General features: G+C 44.7%; 1 protein-coding gene across 1 annotated transcript in view; it reads left to right on the forward strand.

Annotated features, from left to right (window-relative positions):
• Positions 1 to 19,721, forward strand: part of LOC135900940 (endothelin-converting enzyme 1-like) — a 70,157-nt gene that overhangs the window by 30,589 nt on the left and 19,847 nt on the right. Inside the window, exons 10-11 of the mRNA XM_065430547.1 lie at positions 12,501 to 12,698; positions 14,774 to 15,006. Of these exons, the coding sequence (XP_065286619.1) occupies positions 12,501 to 12,698; positions 14,774 to 15,006 (431 nt within the window). The remainder of the gene's footprint in view (positions 1 to 12,500; positions 12,699 to 14,773; positions 15,007 to 19,721) is intronic.

Genomic DNA, 19,721 nt, shown 5'->3' on the forward strand with positions numbered 1-19,721 from the left:
TCCATCTGCACTCGAACTTGTACTACAATCATTATATACTACGATCTGCAATCTATCACTATGCAAGAGCAGAAGCAGGCCTTTTTTTGTTGGCATATGTGTCTGAAAGGGCTTAATGCTGTGGGCCCACATGAATGCACAGGAACTCTAACTTCTGATTGATTCATGGGATGCTATATTTGGTATGGTATTGCAGGCCGTCTAAATGATCCGCATGCGTACAGCCGATGTCAAAAGTTTATGAATTGTAGGATTTGATTAAGAGGGAATTTCTGCATGCTCAGCGCACAGCCTATTGTGCCGATTCGAACCCTGTGCTATAACATAAGCGGACAATTTTCATGGGCTATGGTCGCAGAGTACTGAAACATTCGACATTTCCTCATATCCCCCAGTTCATAAGCTTTAGAAGCCGGTGGTTGACAACCGTAAAGTGAAAATGCAGGCAAACTACGACCGCAGCATAGCAATTCCACCTGAACATGTGCGCAAAATGCACGCATTATGAAGGACATGCTTAGAAAAGTTGTTAAATTGTCGTTTTCTGCTTACTTGCTGAACATTTTCGACCACCTCAACAACTAAAACCTAATTACAAAGCTTGTAAATCGCTGTCTTCTATATAGAGCTTCTTAAGTTAAACTTAAGAAGTTAGGAACTGCTCAAGAACCAAATGCTTAGGACATTCTCGCAATACCGGCAACATGTTGTCGTTATCATTGTTTTTTGCAAGCAAGATTTATTGTCGGAGGCGTATTTTAAACAGCCACTTAGAACCTTTTCTATAATGCGGCGTTATCAGCATATATGTTCAAACTGCGGAGAATCATGTATCCTTTATTTACGCTGACAACAGGAGCAGATGTTTCTCTGCTGAAAAGAGCAACTGTCCCAGTCTTACCAGGCGTTATGGAGTATAACGTGACCGTTTACATCTTAACGCCAGGCGAGGACGACGAGCGCGTCCTTATAAAGTCGCAATATCACTTGCATCATTTTAGCGTAAATAGTCACGTCACTCATAGGTGTCTCCTATGGCGTGACAGTTATGCTCTTCCGGAGTTGTTTAGGTTTTCTGGGTGACATTGGCCGGAATTCATTAGGTTATACAATCTAGAAGCGTCGAGTTTTGTAATGTTTGGAAAGTTGCCTCGAAGCATTCCGGATGACGTGGTTCGAGTATCACAGTAGCATTTATGTGGCGCTGTACGGTACAGTTATTCGATCCTGACTTTATTCCAATCTCCTTAGGTGAAATTCACGTAACCGCCTGCGCTAGCACGGGCGCTGACCCACTAGGTTGTTTCAGCAGTCTAATCAAGCGCTCTCCTCGTTTGTAGGAGGTAATTTTTGCTTAGTTTCAAAGTTGATATCGTCATTGCCTATGACGACAAGATTTTCTTATCTAATTGGCTGACGACAAACGAGGAGCGCGCAGGAGTGGGGAGGGTCTCAGCGGGGCCACCGGACCGTCCTTGTGTAGTGAAAGTAGACAACCGGGTGTGGAGAGTGGGGCGGGCGTCTTCGATTGATCCGCTTACCCTTGCTTAGCTTGCGACGGCTCGTCGACGATTGTGATGACGTGCAATGGTGCGTTAAAGATGCCACCAAAATGATGCTCAGTGAAGATTTGGCGGAGTGATTTCATATAAGTGCAAAGGGGCTCGGTACGCGTCATTTTTGTTATACAGGAGTAAATCAGTTGTCGCCGGCACACAGTACCGGAGCAATCAGTGGATAACAATTTTATATGTATTTCGGAATGGGGCTACCACATGTTCGTAAAGAAAGAACTGTTTGTGTCCTAGCAGTACAAAGGCGGTGTTTGCCGAGTGGCACCGCGCAACAGAATGTGTATGCTCAAGAAAGCGCGCGACGGCGCGCATTGGCCAGGTGCTAGACACTCCCAGCTTTTGAGTGATGTGATACGCTACCCGCACCGGCCAGGGTCCCACTCCCGCGCGATGACCAGTCAGTGCCTCTTCTTGGGACAGCTTAACGATGCTTAACGAAGTCGATCACACAACGGCTTGGTTTGGTTCTTTTTATACTCACAACTTCTTTAGCGGTGATATATATATATATATATATATATATATATATATATATATATATATATATATATATATATATATATATATATATATATATATATGTCGCCTTTCCAATGAGTGTCCGTGATAGTCCAGTGGCTTGATTTGGTGACCACTGTGAGTCCTGTGTGTGGTTGTGATGCCACAGTGTCACTTGCTGTTCCGGTTGCCTGTGCATTAGGACTCGGCGCATCTCTTGGCGGCTCTTGTGTCTTCCTCGCCTCTGAAGTCTGCGGCAGCGGTGCGTTGTGCGCGCATACTGTTCGCTGTTCGGGCTGTGGAATCTCCAGGTGGGATCCACTGTTTCTTCGTGATCTTGATATGCAATGCATGTGCGCTGCCGGATGCGATCACGGTAATGCTTGTGTAGCTGTACTGCAGCCGACTTCACCAGGAACGAACCGCTCTTCTGCGTTATGATCGCCGGGATCCAAGCAGGAGTTTCATGGAAGTCCCGCATGTAACTGGTTGCCCCAGATCAAGCTGCATGAGGTGATTATTTGCGGGTTACTCACCATGGCATGTCGCTGAAGAAGTCATGATGCTAAGTGGCGTTGTCATTATTCTGCCAAGCATTATAGTTCGGCCGGCGTTTTGTCGTTAGCCATTGAAAGGGTAGAATTTTGTAGATAGGGAAAGCGTGCAATCCTGTACTGCAGATAACCTTCAGTCAGCTTCAGCAACTCTCGCTTTGTTTGTGCGACTATCCACTCAACTTGGCCATTGGTTACCAGATGATATGGTGCACTCGTCTAGTGTGTAATGCCGTTTCTCGCCCAGAATTCCTCGATGTGTGAGAACATGAAGCTCGGTGCCTTGTCGGTCACCAACACTTCGTAGCACGCCGAAGGTTGCAAGCACCAAACGCAAGACATCTGCATCACCTAGGGATGTAGTCGTTTTCATGGCCTTCACCTCCACCCATTTTGTGAAGTCATTCACGATGACCACGTATGGTCATACATCAAGTGGGCCAGCCAAAGCCACGTGAATAGGCTGCCATGCAGGATGCGGTCACTTATCAATATCAGCATCCAAGCGTGGACACCAGAAATGACTGCTTGCCATGCCTTTCATTGAGACAGCGCCGGCATGGTTGGCGTGTATCATCTGAAGTGCTTGCTCTTGAAAAAATTTTGCTACAATCACTCGCGAGCCCCTAAGTACGCACTCCTTGTGGATGAAATGTTTTTTTTTTTTCGCGTCGTTTGAACGCGGTGAATTATCTTACAGGTCACTTTTTGTATTACCCTCCTGCATTTCATGTGTACAATAGCAAACACTTTTCGTTCGTGAGCTGTGCCAAACGCTGACCTGCGAGCCGCGGTTGCTCAATAGCTACCAGCAACAAAATTTCTCCTGGTGGTGCAGGTTCATCTTGCTCACTAGGAAGCGGGAGTCTGCTGAAAGCGTCGGAGTCTTGATGCGTTTTTCCTTGGCGATAACGGAGCTCGTAATCGTAGCAGCCAAGCATTAAGCACCAAAGTGTCATTCGCGGCGACAGCGTCACCGAGATCTTTCTTTCCGGGATCATTATTCCGAGTAACGGCTTGCGGTGTGTGTGCACGGTTACGTGACGACCTGGGACGTACTTGTGGAAAGGCTTCATTGCGAAGATGATCGCAAGCCCTCTTTGTCCACTTGAGAGTAATTTCGCTTCCTAGTGTTCTAGAGGCGAAAGCTATTGGCGCTTCGAGATTGTCGTCAATAATTTGAGAGAGGACGGCTCCTTCGTCGTATGGTGAAGCATCACATAACAACATGAGGTCGTGCCGCACATCATAATGGCTCAGAACTGTCGCCGTACTCAGAATGGTTTTCAGATTTTGAAAGGCAGTGCTCTCTAGTTTTTCCCAGTGCCACGTTACGTCTTTGTTGAGCAATCCGTGTAGGCTTTCGGCCACTGAAGCTCGGTCTTGGAGAAATCGTCTGTAAAAACTGAGCATTCCGAGGAAGCTTGGCAACTTCGTCTTGTTCTTTACGCTCAGGGTCTTCCATGATAGCATTACGCTTTTCGGCTGTGGGCGTAACGCCCTGTGCGTCAAAGTGATAGCCGAAAAATTTCACGGAGGATGCACCAAATGCGCATTTTCTTTTGAAACACGCAGACCTGCGCTTTACAATCATTTGAGCACTGAGTCTACGCCCTGTAGGTTTCAGACTCTAGGTTTGCACTCTCTTCCGTCGCAAGAATGTCTTCGAAGTGCACACCAGCTGCTGGAACAACTGCCGGAACAACAGGACGCCATGGTGATTGCGAAGGGAACATTGTATAGTCCCTTTGTTGCCGTCACGGTGAGGACCTCTGCGGAGCTTTCGTCCACTCATAGTTGTTGGCATGCCTGCTGGAGGTAAATCTTCGGGAAAAGCCGTGGACCTCTCACTGGCGCAGTAGCTCACTCGCTGTTGGAAGAGGTAGGCTTTTGGGTTGAATACAGGATACACTGTCTAACAGTAGTTACGCAGTGAATTCGCTGTGCCTCGATTCCCTGTGTCTCTAGTCGTTTCAGCTCCTCGTGTATGGCTGTGCGAAGAGCTATCGGCACATGACGACATTTGAGAAACCTTGGGGTAGCCTGTGGTTACTTAATTATTTATTAATAATTAATTAATTAATTATTCTATTTTACCCTCAGGGAACGCAGTACTTACAGAGGGGAGCGGCAATCCTACATGAATTTATCAGTCTCATAATAGGGAAGGAATAATTGAGATAATAACATGCGTTAAAGAATATCGGAGCAATACATAAGCAAATAAGCACATAATTACAATAGTATGTACAATAAATGTATAAGAGAACACATAGAAATCGAATGAAGATAATAGAGTTACACAATGGCTAAAGACCAGCTAATGAACTGTTAAGGCATATTTAAAACGTTTCGGTTTGCCAATACCCTTTACAGACACAGGAAGCTTGTTCCAATCTCTTGCAGTCTTAGCCAAAAATGACAATCAATGGGTAACTGCGTTACTTTTGGGAACGTGAACCTTCTGACGGTGGTCGAGGCGCGCTGATATGAAAGGTGCGGCATGCGTCAACAATGAAAACAGATTGGCTGCAGAAACAGAAACTTGGCTGCAGCGAGACGACAGGAGAGAGCGCAGAATTAAGCGTGTGTCTACTTTTTCGCCCTCCAGAGAAGCCCGGAACGCAATCCAGCCGTGGACCACTGTGACCTGCGACTGCGCTGAACTTCACAACGAGCTACCGTCGCTGCCTTGGCGGGGGGCGTGTGCCTTTACTCAACGCTTCTGCGTCTGCGCGGGAGCCACTTGAGGCTACAAAAGCCGTAGTCGTCGTTGGAAGCGGTCACTTGGCTGCAGCGAGACGACAGGAGAGAGCGCAGAATTAAGCGTGTGTCTACTTTTTCGCCCTCCAGAGAAGCCCGGAACGCAATCCAGCCGTGGACCACTGTGACCTGCGACTGCGCTGAACTTCACAACGAGCTACCGTCGCTGCCTTGGCGGGGGGCGTGTGCCTTTACTCAACGCTTCTGCGTCTGCGCGGGAGCCACTTGAGGCTACAAAAGCCGTAGTCGTCGTTGGAAGCGGTCACTTGGCTGCAGCGAGACGACAGGAGAGAGCGCAGAATTAAGCGTGTGTCTACTTTTTCGCCCTCCAGGTTAGTTGGTTTTCATAGTTCAAAGCTTGTCCGAATCTGTTTCTTTCCCTGTCGTACTCGCTGCTGCCAATAATTTCTATCGTGTTTGCCCGGTGCTGTATGTGAAACACCATGACTTCGCGTTTTGAAGAAATAAGAGAGGAGTACCGAAGGGAAATGAAGGAATTCAAGAGTAAGCTTGAACGCGATGTACGAAAAGAACTTCGCGAGTTTGAGAAAAGCCTTGACAATTTCAACGCGAGGTTTGAAGAGGTCTTGAAAAAGAATGAAACCCTTCAAAAAGAAAACCAGGAGTTAAAGAAAGCCAATGACACTCTCATGACCGAATGCACTAAAATTAAGAAGGAACTAGAGGAGCAAGAGCTCAGGATTACAGCTAATAAGCAATACTCCCGGAACTGCAACGTCGAAATAAAGGGAGTGCAGGAGAGCAAAAGTGAAGACCTTGTACAGACAGTGTGCCAGATTGGAACATCGCTTCAGCATAAGGTTGAACCGGATGATATTGAAGTCGTGCACAGGGTGAAAACTCGCAACGATCAGGCGCCATCTAACATTGTCGTGCGGTTTAAGAGCCGTTGCAAGCGTGACGCATTTCTTCAAAAGGCGAAAAAGACTAGGCTTACCATGCATGACCTTGGCCACTCCTCAAATGAACCCATTTTTGTGAACGAACATTTGTGTCCACCATTGAAGCGGCTCTTGGGTATGGCCATTGAGAAAAAGAGAGTGTCAAACTGGAAGTTCGTGTCGGTCAAAAATGGTCATATTTTCGCGCGTAAAGATGAAGACTCCCGAGTTGTCCGAGTGACATGTGCACGGGACATTGATAAGATTCAGTAAGCCTACATAACTGCATTTCTTTGCTCGGTTCACAAAGGAATGGCCGTTACACCCGATGACGTAAATAAAATATTTGTATTAGAAAATATTAAAGGATTCACATGTTTCCACTTGAATGTAAGGTCGCTACGGAACAAGGAAGATCAGTTAGGTAATCTGTTAAACTCTTTCAATTTTAAGTTTGACTTCATATTCCTAACCGAAACATGGCTTACTTCAGAAAGTGACACTCCAAAACATGAAAATTACAGCAGTTTTTCGAAAAACAGAAGTAACCGAAATGGTGGTGGGTTGCTTATGTATGTGAAAAGTGTCAGATGCGATTTATTGGAAAACTATTCGTTAATGACGAATGACGTAGAGAGTCTTGTTGTCCGATCCAATGATCATATGTTTGCTGTCATGTACCGCCCGCCTGACGGGAATTTACTCAATTTCTTTGCCTACCTTGAAGATCTGCTCATGTAGGCAAACCAAAATGAACTGACACTTGTCCTTGGCGGAGATTTTAATATTAATATGTTGGACGCATCCACCCCGCGGCACACGTTCCAGACGCTTTTAGATTCGAATGGTTTTCACTGCACGGTTAACACGGCAACACGCATTACATCGGCCACAAGCACATTAATCGATCTATTCATTACCAATTTAGCACCGCATGATAATATAGGTGGTGTTCTCGCCTCCCATATTAGCGATCACTTACCTATATTTCTGCTTATTAGGTCGCCGCACCATAAGATTGCCACACAACATTCAGATAATCGGAAAATTCAAAACATTAATCGAATCACGCTTGAAACATTTCGCTCTAGGTTAAAAAGGATAGATTGGGACCCTATATATCACGCAGATACAGTTGATGAAGCGTACGATACATTCTTACGTTTGTTTAAAGAAGCCTACCATGAGTCTTTTCCTTTAATTACTATAAAAAAATCCAGCCGATCGCGGAAACCTTGGATTTCGAACTTCTGCCTTAAACTGATAAAAAAGAAAGACAAACTTTATAGAAAGTTCTTATCCACGAGAAACCCTGATGACTGGGAACAATTTAGGCAACATAGAAACAATACAACCGCCTTTCTTCGTAATGCGAAAAGGGAATACCTATTTACATCTTTTAATTTGGACCGTAATGCAAAGGCAGATGTAGTATGGAAAAGGATAAATGAATTATTGAATCGTTCACCTGCGGCTCAAAGTGCTCAATTGATAAGCGTAAATGGTCTGGTTTTAAAGGGCGGCCAATTGGCTGAAGCATTCAATGATTTTTTTGCCAATCTAGTGAACACGTCCCACTATCCTGAGGCTGTTAATCAAATCCAGAGTAATAAAAATAGTATATATCTGAACCCTACGAGTGCGCATGAGGTTAAAATGACATTTAACCTGCTCAAAAATAGTAATGTCTGCGATCTGGATAACCTACAATTAAAACCTGTTAAGTACACCATTGATATAATTGCAGCACCACTCGCACATATTTATAACCAAGCAATTAGTACTGGAAATTTCCCCGAGCGGATGAAGCTCTCTAAAGTAATTGTTATTCACAAAGGAGGGGATAAAAACCAGTTTTCTAACTATCGCCCTATTTCCATTCTTCCAGTGTTCTCAAAAGCACTAGAAAAAATAATACATGGTAGAATCGAAAATTTCGCCTCCAACTTCAACTTAATAACTAACGCTCAATACGGCTTTCGTAAGGGCAGATCAGCAGAACTCGCTTTATTAAACCAAAAGGAAATAATTTTAAAAGCTTTTGAAGAGAAGGAATTTATAGCTGGTATATATATAGATTTTTCAAAGGCCTTCGATCGCCTGAACCACATAACGTTGCTAAAAAAACTCGAGCTGTATGGTATACGAGGCACACCCCTACGACTACTAACCTCTTACCTAAAATTTCGTAAGCAAGCCGTAGTGATAGGTGATTCTCTTTCCTCATTTAAAAATGTGAATGCTGGTGTTCCCCAAGGGAGCATCCTTGGTCCCCTTCTATTTAACTTTTACATTAACGACATAATTAAGATAAGCTCGAAACCGACATTTGTTATTTATGCGGATGACACGACACTACTGTTCCGAAACTCTAACACTACGACACTTCACCTCGATATAAACGATTGCCTTGACAAATTGAACTCCTGGAGCAAGCTAAATTCATTGGAGATAAACGTTAATAAAACAAAGGCAATCCTGTTTTCACCCAAACAATCACGTGCTGTGCTAGAAGGTAATCTTCTCCTCGGTAATGACATTGTAGAAGTTGTCGACACTGTTAAGGCACTTGGTGTCCATTTTCATAAAAACATGTCCTGGGATCTGCACATCAATCACGTTATTACCCGTATTGCAAAGTCTGTTGGTATTTTAGCAAAGTTTCGATTCTTTTTACCACAAGAGGATAAACTAAAAATTTACAATGCTCTGTTCCTTTCTCATCTTAATTACTGTATCCTTGTCTGGGGGAAAACCACAACAACGAACTTAAATCGCATATTCGTACTCCAAAAGAAAGCTCTTCGACATATAGCCAATGCAGATTACCACGCTCATACTAAACCACTTTTTCATCGTTTTAATTTAGTTTCTACTCACAATCTTTACTCGTATCATCTGGCGATAAGATATAAACAAAGCATCAACAATCCTGGAAATTTATTAGCTTCCCTTGCAGACCTGACAATTCGAACGCCGATACATGACACTTGTAGCACGGAACCCTGGCAAATACCATTTGCGAGAACATCCTATGGGGAGCAAATGCTTCGCTGTTCTCTTCCTATGCTAATAAATTATCTACACAAACAGACATTAACGATAAAAAATACTAACAGAACAAGGCTCCGCAACTTTTTTGTATATGTCGAATAACAACTTTATAAGAAAATGTAAAATTCACTTATATGTTGATCAGATTGTTTTCTTTTCATTTGTACGCCTGTGCTATTGCCTGTGCGCCTGTGCTGTAAACCGGTTATTATCTTGTTATGTATAATTGATTATATTGTTTATTTGTCAACTTGTCACCTTCGCTGTGCCTTGTAAAAGGGGGCCCGAACCCCCGTCAAGTGGACTAGCTTCCACTTTTTGTTCGGGCCTCCTTCCAAAGTTCTTTGGAAAAATAAACATGATTTTGATTTTGATATAGGTTATGATAGTAACTCTTATGGAAAAGACATTGCTAAGAATATTTCCTGCGAGCAGCAAGTGAAGGAAGTTGTGATGATGCTTGCATGGAGGTTACGCTGGATGTTTTGTGGTACGTACATAAGATAAAACGGGCGGTGTGGTTTTGTATTGCCTTGATATTTTGGGTTACTGTAACATGGTGGGGGTTCCACAGTGCCGACACATATTCAAGCTGTGGCCGAACGTATGTAGTGTATAAACTAGCTTATCGGAAGCTGGTAGTGTTGTAAACACATTTCTACGGGGATAACCTACAGCGCAGTTGGCTTTAGATTTGATATGTTCAGTGTGTTTATCCCAAGAGAAGTTGTTGGTTATATTTACACCTAGGTACTTGTAGGATGTTACTGATTCTAATGGTTGGTTATTGAGGTGATAGGCAGGATGCACCATTTTAGTACGAGAAATTCGCATGGCCATGCATTTGCTGATATTTAATTCCATGCGCCAGGTACGGCACCACTCGTGCATAGTGTTCAGATCTATTTGAAGAAGCGCGAAGTCAGTAGTACTAGTTATATTACGATGGATTACGCACTTATATGCAAATAAACAAGTTTGAGAGAGAATGTTAGTGGGCAAGTTTATTGCGTAATAAAAATAGCAGTGGTCCGAGCACGGAGCCTTATGGCATTCCAGATAAGACATGTGTCGCAGGTGACGCTGTCTCATTTGCAAAAAGAGAATTCAATTCGGTTAGTCAGGAAGACTTCATTTAATTATAGCAGGGCGGATATTAAGTATTTGTAATTTATGTAATAGGAGACAGTGGTTTACTTTGTCAAAAGCTTTAGCAAAGTCAAGGAATACGCAGTCAGTGAGAATACCAGAATCAATATTGTTATGTAAAGCATTTGTGAACGATAGAAGTTGAGTGTCACACGAAAATGTCTCACAAAATCCGCGTTGAAATGGAGTAAAAAAATATTGTTCTCAAGAAAGCGTGCAAGATATGAGTACATGACATGTTCCATTATTTTGCGTGGTACTGATGTAAGTGATATTGGTCTGTAATTACGTTGGTTAGACGTATCGCCGGATTTAGGAATTGGTATGACTTTCCTGTTTTTCAATCAATTGGTAGTGATCCATTAGTAAGTGATTGGGTGAAAATGGATTCTAATATGATAGAAGAATATTCCTTAGTGTTCTTAAAAAACTTGGAGTGAATTTTGTCAGAGAGCGGTAATTTGTTGATTATAGCGCGAATACCAGTAGAGTTAAATGTAATAGGTTCCATCGCATAGTAGTTACAGTGGCGGAGTAGTGGATAATCATGAACCGTTGCGCGTGAGAAAGAATTTACGAATGTGCCATTTAGAATAGCTGCGTAGTCATGATCAGGTACCGAAGTACCAGATGATGTAGTAAGCAATATTTTGTTGCTATATTTTTCCTTAACAATACTCTAAAAACCTTTTGGGTTTGTTTTATGTGTATTAGGAAGAGCACTATAAAGAAAGGTGAATTTTATTGTTCTTTTATGGATAGGTATTCTGCAGCAAATTCTTTATGCCGACAACCAACGATCCATCATCTTAATTTTTTTAGCGTTTAGGTATAGCCGCCTTTCCTTGTTATTTAGTCGATTAAGCTGAGTATTGAACCATGGAGCTCAGTTGCTACTGCGCACTTGTCGTAGAGGAATATAACGATTGACGGTTTCTTGAATCTTGCTTTTAAATATGCATCAGTTCATTTCAACGGTGCGTTCAAGACAGTTAGATAAGAAATTTTCAATGAAAGTTAGGAGTTAGGCGTTTATGGATGAGAAGCTGGCTTTTTAATCCCTGATAATTTTACAAGTTTTGCGTTGTGCACTGGCAGATGCGCATTGGCTGACCGATATCCCCGGCGAACCGTCCATTGAACACATTGCCCACCGTACCGTTCAAGAAGTTCACACATCTTTAATGGGGCGAAGGCGTTGCTTCCGGTGATTCCGATGCCCAGAGCCCGGAACCAGTCTCGTCCGAGGAGGCTAGCTCCTTCGCCCTGTACGATGTACAGCTTTGCGGTTTTGTGATTCAGCTGCACTTCCACAGAACAGCGTCCTAACAGCTTCGTTTTTTGATCCGACCATATATATAGAGTAAGGTCTGTTGTCTGCAGTTGTGCAGAAGATGCAGAGCAGAGGTGCTGAAAAATCTCATTGCGGGTCACTGAATGATATGCTCCAAAGTCTATCTTCGTTAGCAGTGGCTGCCCGTTCACAGTCAGTTCGATTGTGGTCCGTGTTGACGAACCCACATTCACACTGTTCATGACGAAGAGATCCCTCATTGAATAGGTCTGGGACATGCATTGGCCAACCCTTTGTTGCTGAGGTGCTGTGGATGCGTACGTTCGCTGTTGCGGAGCTGTGTAGCGCAATGCCTTCTTTCTGTGGAAGAACGCTACGGAAATGTGGCCTTTTTTTCTTTGAGCAACACGCGCAATTTGATTATTTTTCCTTGCAATCGTCGGGCAGCTGCGCCCCGGTGCGTCGGAAGCACGGTTTGTTGCTTTTCTCACTTTTGTGTTGCGTGGAGTTGGAAATCTGGTGTTTTGTACTGTGCCTTCTCACTTGCCGGCCTGTCGCTCCATCTGTTGTGCCGCTGACCCTGCTGAGGAGCTCGGCTGCCATTAGCTCTACGTTGTAACTTGTACCTACTTCTCGTACGCGTGTTTTGGCTCTGGTAACTCCGCCGCGTACTCTGGGGAAAAAGTTCTTCCCTCTGTACCTTTTTCACTAGATGCGAACACAGGAGCAGCTTTCCGAGCTCGTGACATGATTGGCAACATCAAGGCGGCGTTCAAGCGGTTTCTTTTCGCATTCAAGTGGATGGGAGACGAAGTTCAGAATCTGATGGAGCATAAGCTTGCCGACATGGCTGTGCTCGTTGGATACCCGGACAACACTCCTGATGCACACGGACTGAACGACTACTACGGTACGAATTTCAACGGAATCGAAACCTTACAGTGTCTAATCATTGAATTCTACTCACACTAATTCATGGCAAGCAAATTTTTAGGTTATCAAATGTTCTTAAAAGAAGCTTAGGAGCGCGCAAGGAACGTTGGAACGAGAAACGATGGGCGAAGTGTTAAGCAACAAGAGTGCAGCTGCGTGAATTAGAGAACAGTGGTAGCCGATATCCTATGGTTGATGTTAAGAGGAAGAAATAAAGTGGGGCGAGCCATGTAAGGCGCAGAAGCGCATTGCAGAAACGCGTGCCAAAAGGAGGGAAGCGCAGTAGAAGAATGCATACAGCTATACCGGGTATTTGAGCGAATACTTTCAAGATTTTTATACGTTGGCTGTGGCAGATGCACAATTCTAGTCCATGAGGTGGTCTGCTCAAACCGGCGGAACTACTTGCTAGAAAAACTGAATTGCATAATCTAACAATTTACCAACGTTCACTAATTCACTTTTTACCTGATTACCTTATGGCCCTGATTGCAATTTACAAACTCTGGCCGTGGAGTTCGCAAGGCGGATCCACTTGGGACGAATTATCAGGATGACACCAATTTCGAGATACTAGTTCTCGAACTTTGCTAAGAAATGCACTGGCGTTCAAGTTACTCTCTTAAGAGAACGTCGTTTTATGCATTCAAGAACGAAGGTAGAACGCCAACGCATTGGTCCGCAATGTTCTGGAACTAGTATCTCGAAACTGGTGTCATCCTGATAAGTCGTCCCAAGTGGATCCGCCTTGCGAACTCCATGGCTAGAATTGGTAAATTGCAATATGGGCCATAAGGTAACTAGTTAAAAACTTAATTGGTATATTTTTAATAATCAATCTATAATGCATTTCAATTCTTGTGCAACTAGTGTCCGCCGCTTCGAGTGGGCCACCTCATGTACTAGAATTGTGCTATCTTCGACAGGCACCCCTTAAGAATATTCGAAAGTGTTCGCAGAAACACCCTGTACACGGGTGATGTGATGAAAATAGGAAATGTACAGCATGCGTAAATATGATGGAGAGGCATATTTGGAGGCAGTCACGCTTCCCTGCACCCCCGTTTAAAAATACTTTGAAATCGCACCTATCTTGCGAAAATGCATGATAGAATTTAAATGCTGCAGAATTCAAGTAATATCGAAACCAAGCACGCTGGGAGTGTTGGAAAGGCAGCACAGGTAACACGTAACACGGAAACACCCGCTGACGAAAAGCGTCACGAAGTTTGAATTACTGCACGTTACGACAGATTCTGATATGGCACGCTTCGCCTGCAAACATACGTGCCGTGACATGCGATAATTCAAACAGCCTTATTGGCGATGCCTGACGCAACGCTACAAGTCATTGTCTTAAAGTAGTTGAAAATCAGTCACAAGCATTTCGGGATTAAAACGAGCTACCGTCACAAGCAAGATCAAAGTCTGTTTTATGTACTGCATAGTGCCCCATCACATATAACGAGTTAATCTGAGGAGGGGCTATGCATACAATCGGTGAACAGCTGCGCTTAGGAGCGCGGCGCACGCTGCACGTGAAGGCATTACATCACTTCATTCTTTGACAAATACCTTAAACAGTTTAGTAAGCAAAGGAAAATAATCGAGAGCAGCGAGAATCGGTACATTTGTTAGAAGACTAGAGACAACGCTTAAAGGATGAAGGACAAGAAAAACACCGCACAGCGGCCATGCTCTTTTCACAGTCCAGCTTTTGTACGCTGTTCTTAGTTTTCCAAAATATGGGAAAGCAAGGTAATTAGTGGCCAGGATATGTAGTTCACTAGAAGCCAGTAAGTACGTGTAACGAGGTTAACCATCCTGACAGCTGCTCTGGCATTATTATGCAGCTGTTGTGTTCGATCAGATGCCTTAACGTCACTTTCTGTGAGAAGCCCAAATCGCCGTGGCGCACTTTATTTCAACATTACCTTAGTTTGTCCTGCGCCCGCTAAACAAGTCTACAGCTAATTTTAGTTTGGTACAGTGTTCGAATAGGCTCGCTGCGTTTCATTACAATAGTGCCTTTGACTTCGGAATTCTCTGCAGACGAGCTGGACGACTCGACACCGTCACGATTTTTTCACGACTGGCGCAAGGCCCTCGAGCTCTACTCAAGGCGCCTCGTCCGCGATCAGGTGCACATGCTGTTCGTGTCAATGAAGACACGCGTCTCCTACTCTCCCTCCGCCAACGCCATTATTGTACCTGCGGCGAGCTTGCAGCCTGGTCTCTTCTTCCAACAGGGTCCCGCCTCCGTAAACTATGGAGGACTCGGCACAGTGAGTTCAGGCGTTGGATATCCTTATGATTCAGTGGGACAAGTATATGTGCAAACATATTTTTTTTAGGTACGCTGCTCAAGCATTTCAGTTTGATGATTTTGTGTAATTCCTGGAAAATAATTTGCACCATGATTGTCCAAGCGGATGCCGTGCATGGCTTAGTTCCAGAACGCCATGTTTTGCAACAAGTTGCAATAAGGATCGTCAAAAGTCACCAAGGGTCCCGAAAGCAAACGAAGGGTTTCATGTTCTCAGAACACACTGAATGGTGTGATATAAAGTTTAGCGTCATAGAAAATCGCACTTCTACGTTAGGAAGACGACCGCTGTTACCAGGGGAAGAAGGTTCATTAAAAAGTCACAGTTAAGGTGAAGCATTGATTGCGATAGCACATTATTAAAGAGCCGTACAAAGTAAGACTTCTAGTTTCATTGGCTATATAAATTGCCGTAAATATTCGCTAGCCCATTTAACAAGCACGTTGTCACGTGTGCACAGGCAAACACGAACGCATTTCACTCGACGACAGCGGACACTCGCACTCAGGACGCTTGCGGGACGAAGAGCACCAGCAGTGGCGATAAAACAACCCTTCATGACACATCTCGCGCGAGAACACAGGTGTGCGAGAACACAACGGGCACGAAGTCATCATCTATCCCAGTGCCGCTAGCCTGCTAACCCACCGCAGATTGCTTTAAAGATAGCACTTGGAAAACCGCGCTCAGCCGCCACAGCTGGCGTATCGTGCACTCACTAAGCTGCACCTCCACTCCCTCCATCCTATCGCGCGCACCTCTCCCCTCCACCTTGCGAGCGCGAGAAGACACTGCCGCATCAAACTACCGACCTTCTCGGCTCACTTTCGCAAGCTTTGGCTCGCACTTGCAGCATACGGCGCGCGGCCGCGATGTTATCGCACTTGGACCTCATGCGGAAAATGCACCGACGGCAATAAAAAAGAAACAATAATGTGCAGATCCCATGCAATGTGGAAATTCATGTCATTCGAAGCATTGTGCGGGTACCTGACTATGCATCTTTGTGTGGGGCTCCACAAATGGTTAGGGCGTGAACCAATATATCGAATTTATGGACAGGAAAGACAGAGAGGTCGACCTGAGCTAGTGCGCTCTAGTCTGATGTACTCTGCACTGAGGAAGAGGGAAGGGGAGTGAAAGTACTGAGATGGATGATGATGATAAGTGGTGAGTGCTTATGCATATGAGACAGTTGTCTTGCTAGAGCCACTCGTCGAGCTTGGTGACCTTCAGAAACTTCACCAACACTTTAGTTGCACGCATTGAAGTTGCAGTGTCAGGCCATTGGCCAAGGATAGCTTCCGCCGACAGTGGTTGCCTGCCAACGCTGGCTAGAGAACTTTCTAACGTCCTTCGCTCCAGCATATATGCTGGGCAATCGCACAGTATGTGTTTCAGTGTTTCAGGCATTTGGCAGTGTTCACAATCAGGGCTGTTCGATTGGCCGAGGAGATGCGTGTAGCGATGGGTGAAAGCAACGTCCAGCTGAATCCTGTGTAGCAATGACGTTTAGCTCCGCGTAACCTTCGGGGGCAAACAGAATTTACCGTCTGGGTCGATCATATGTAGGCGTCTGTGAATGTTGCCATCGTGGGCTCTGCATGCCTTTGTAAGGTCCTGCATGAGTGGCGTGAACCAACGTACTTAAGGAGAGTGAATAGCTGCATGCATGGACTCGACAGCGTATGTGTGTGTAACGGCAGTAGCACGACGACGACCACGTCGAAGACGATCGTACGGCAGCAAGGGCATTTGTACGCCGGCAGCTCGACGGGGGCGTTTACGACGTGACGATGGTTGGGTTCGACATGAGTAGCGGACGAGCGTAAGCGAGAGAAACAAGGATCGTGACGTCATCGGCAACTACGTGTTATACAATCGTGTGCACCACATGACTATGTCATGTGCTCTATGTTAAGACGACGATGGTATTTGTACTCCAGCGAATAAACATTAAAACGTGATTAACTTGGGCAATCATGAAGTTGGCACAACGTAGTACAGTTTCTACGTAGCGTAAACTACTACGTAAAAAGTGCGCAGGAAAGTGGGCCGGCCCCCGGAGATTGTGGTCTAACACAGTGCCTCATAGCGCGAACTGTCGCAGGTAAATAAAAGCGATAAGATGGCACGTGGCGTACGCGCCGAGTGTTTCAATGAACTGGCTGCCTTTGGTACGAGAGACGCAAGCGTTCGATCATGACCTAGTGATTACAGCACTAGGCTGATGTGTTGGGACCGACAAGGTTAGATTACACCGTCGGTCGCACGTCACTTTTTCTTTATTTTATGATAGTGAGGCGAGACAGAAACCAGCCTATACCTGCAGCGGAGCGCATCGCATCAAAAACGCAACAAAAATGCAGGATGCAGCGCCGTCGTTAATTTCGCGCACCAACTGGCCCCGACTTCAAGGATATTGACAATGTCTACAACTCAGGTGAACTATTTTACCCGTAAAATGGAGAGACGAAACACAGAGAAAAGAAAACCAGCTCTTCCTGCGGTTTTCTTTTGTCTGTGCTTCGTCTGTCCTTCTGTCATATGGCAACGCAACACCTCCCAATCCAGGAAGTCAGAAGAACAGAAAGCTGAGCCAGTTGGTAAGGATTCATAATGCAAAGAAAAGGTAAAGCGTGCAGGCACGGACACAAGAGAAGAGAAGAGGATAACACGAACGTCGTACTAGAAATGAAGCTTAGAACAACAGAAACCTGAGGTAGGTGGTAAGGATTCATAATGCAAAGAAGGGGTGTGTTCGTCCATTCGTTCATAATACGTTCGTGTTGTCCAGTTCTCTTGTGTCCGTGTCTGCACGCCTTACCCCTTCTTTGCATTTGTAACGGGGAAGTCATGCTGAAGTCCAATAATAATAATTGAAAGGTAATTATTGAAAGTAAACAAATGATACCAGTACAAGTTCGCTAGGAGTAGCTTTTCAGTTTCCTTCTAAGAAAGAGCGTTTCTTTCAGTACTTGTATTAGAAATTGGACAGATCCTGCCTCCACGGATATTGTTACTGGCTCGCTTAAGGTAGAGACCTCAATTGCTCCGCGGCAGAAGCGTGGCCCTCATCTCTCGAGTTGCCATGTGGTCTCACTCAAAAGAATTGTCCCCGCAAAGTTTAGCGTATTCTTATTGAGCTCTGCTTGACTTGACAAATGACAGCCGCCCTTGCTTCAAACCTTTTAAAACGGAGCAAAGATGTGTAAAGAACGTCCAGTCTGAGAACAAAGCCACTCTACCATGAACGTTCCTGGCATGGGGATTGACACAAACTTTGTTACTGGCTTTTAAAGTGTTCGCATAATCGTCATCAGGTTAAAGCTGTAAGCATAGCAATGCGTCGCGAAACTAATGTGAAACAAAGAAATGATAAATGTACGGATTGCGGTACACGCTTGCAGAATAGGGATAACCGAAAATTTGAAGCTTAAGTGATAGCTGCGGCGAGGAGAAGACGCCGGGGTCGAAGGTCTTTTACGAAAACATTACAGCACTATGAATAAGGACGTGCAAGCATACACGTACGGTGTTTCTCCAATCCCTACAGAGAACACTGATAAATTTTTAGTGTACCCCCAATGTTCTGCGAAAGTTTGTCGGCATTTATAGTTGAGGTGTCAGGAGCCAAAAATATTGTGAACCCGACAGAGAAAAAAGTAGAGCACATGCAATATACAGAGGTACTTCAGTGACGTCCGTCTTTTCATGTATACCTAAACTGACCGAATGAACTCCGGCGATGTAAATGTATTAAGAGATGATGAATAAGTTTTCAAATAGATAAATTCTGGGATTTTACGGGTCAAAACTGCGATCTGATTATGATGCAAACCATAGAGGGGGAAAACAGGAATTTTGACCACTTTGGGTTCTTTAGCGCGCACTCACTGTACGGTGCACGGCTTGTTCTGCCTTTCATCTCTGTCAAAATGATGCCGCCACGGCCAGAATTTGATACCACGACCTCGTGCTTAGCAGCGCAATGCCCTGGCCACTAAGCCATCCGACTGGATAAGTTTTCTTATCAGCACATGTTTCTTTGAGGAATATGACTGTACTACTGTTCCGGAATGGTTTCTTTCCACCGATTAATTTTCTTGTGAGAGAACCTCCGCTTGAAGGACTTCTCGTAGAAGGAAAGTGCTCATTGTCGTAATAATTGCTCGCGCCTCCCAGTTTATTGGGGCATTTAACTTTACTCAAGACCAAGGAGGGCAAACGCAGGCCATTGGGGAGGATAAAAAGCAACGGCCTTTTTTCTCCTGGTTAATGACGACGACGAAAGACTGCGCTTGCCAAACTACGCAGAACATAAGCCATAGCTATAGCCGGATATTACGAGCACCAAGACTATCAGTGTTTTGTCCGCTGTCACTTATGGTAGATATTCCAGGCTACATTTATGGGGTGCTGAGTTGGCCCCACCGCTGTGTCTTTTCATTGGGCGAACCATGCACATAATGCTACTTCATCTCGCCAAGTCGATGCCGTGCAAGGCATTTTAACGTGGCGAACTGAGTGAATGTTTTCTATGGAACCATGACCATGCTTCGCATATAATGTTCTGCAGATTTCGGTAAACAAATAATCCAAGCGCTTTACATGCGAATAAAATCGGGTCAATTGTAGGCAGAAGCGTGAACAGCGGAGCAAACACATTGCCG

This window comes from Dermacentor albipictus, chromosome 2 (genome assembly GCF_038994185.2).
Source record: "Dermacentor albipictus isolate Rhodes 1998 colony chromosome 2, USDA_Dalb.pri_finalv2, whole genome shotgun sequence".
Taxonomy (NCBI): domain Eukaryota; kingdom Metazoa; phylum Arthropoda; class Arachnida; order Ixodida; family Ixodidae; genus Dermacentor; species Dermacentor albipictus.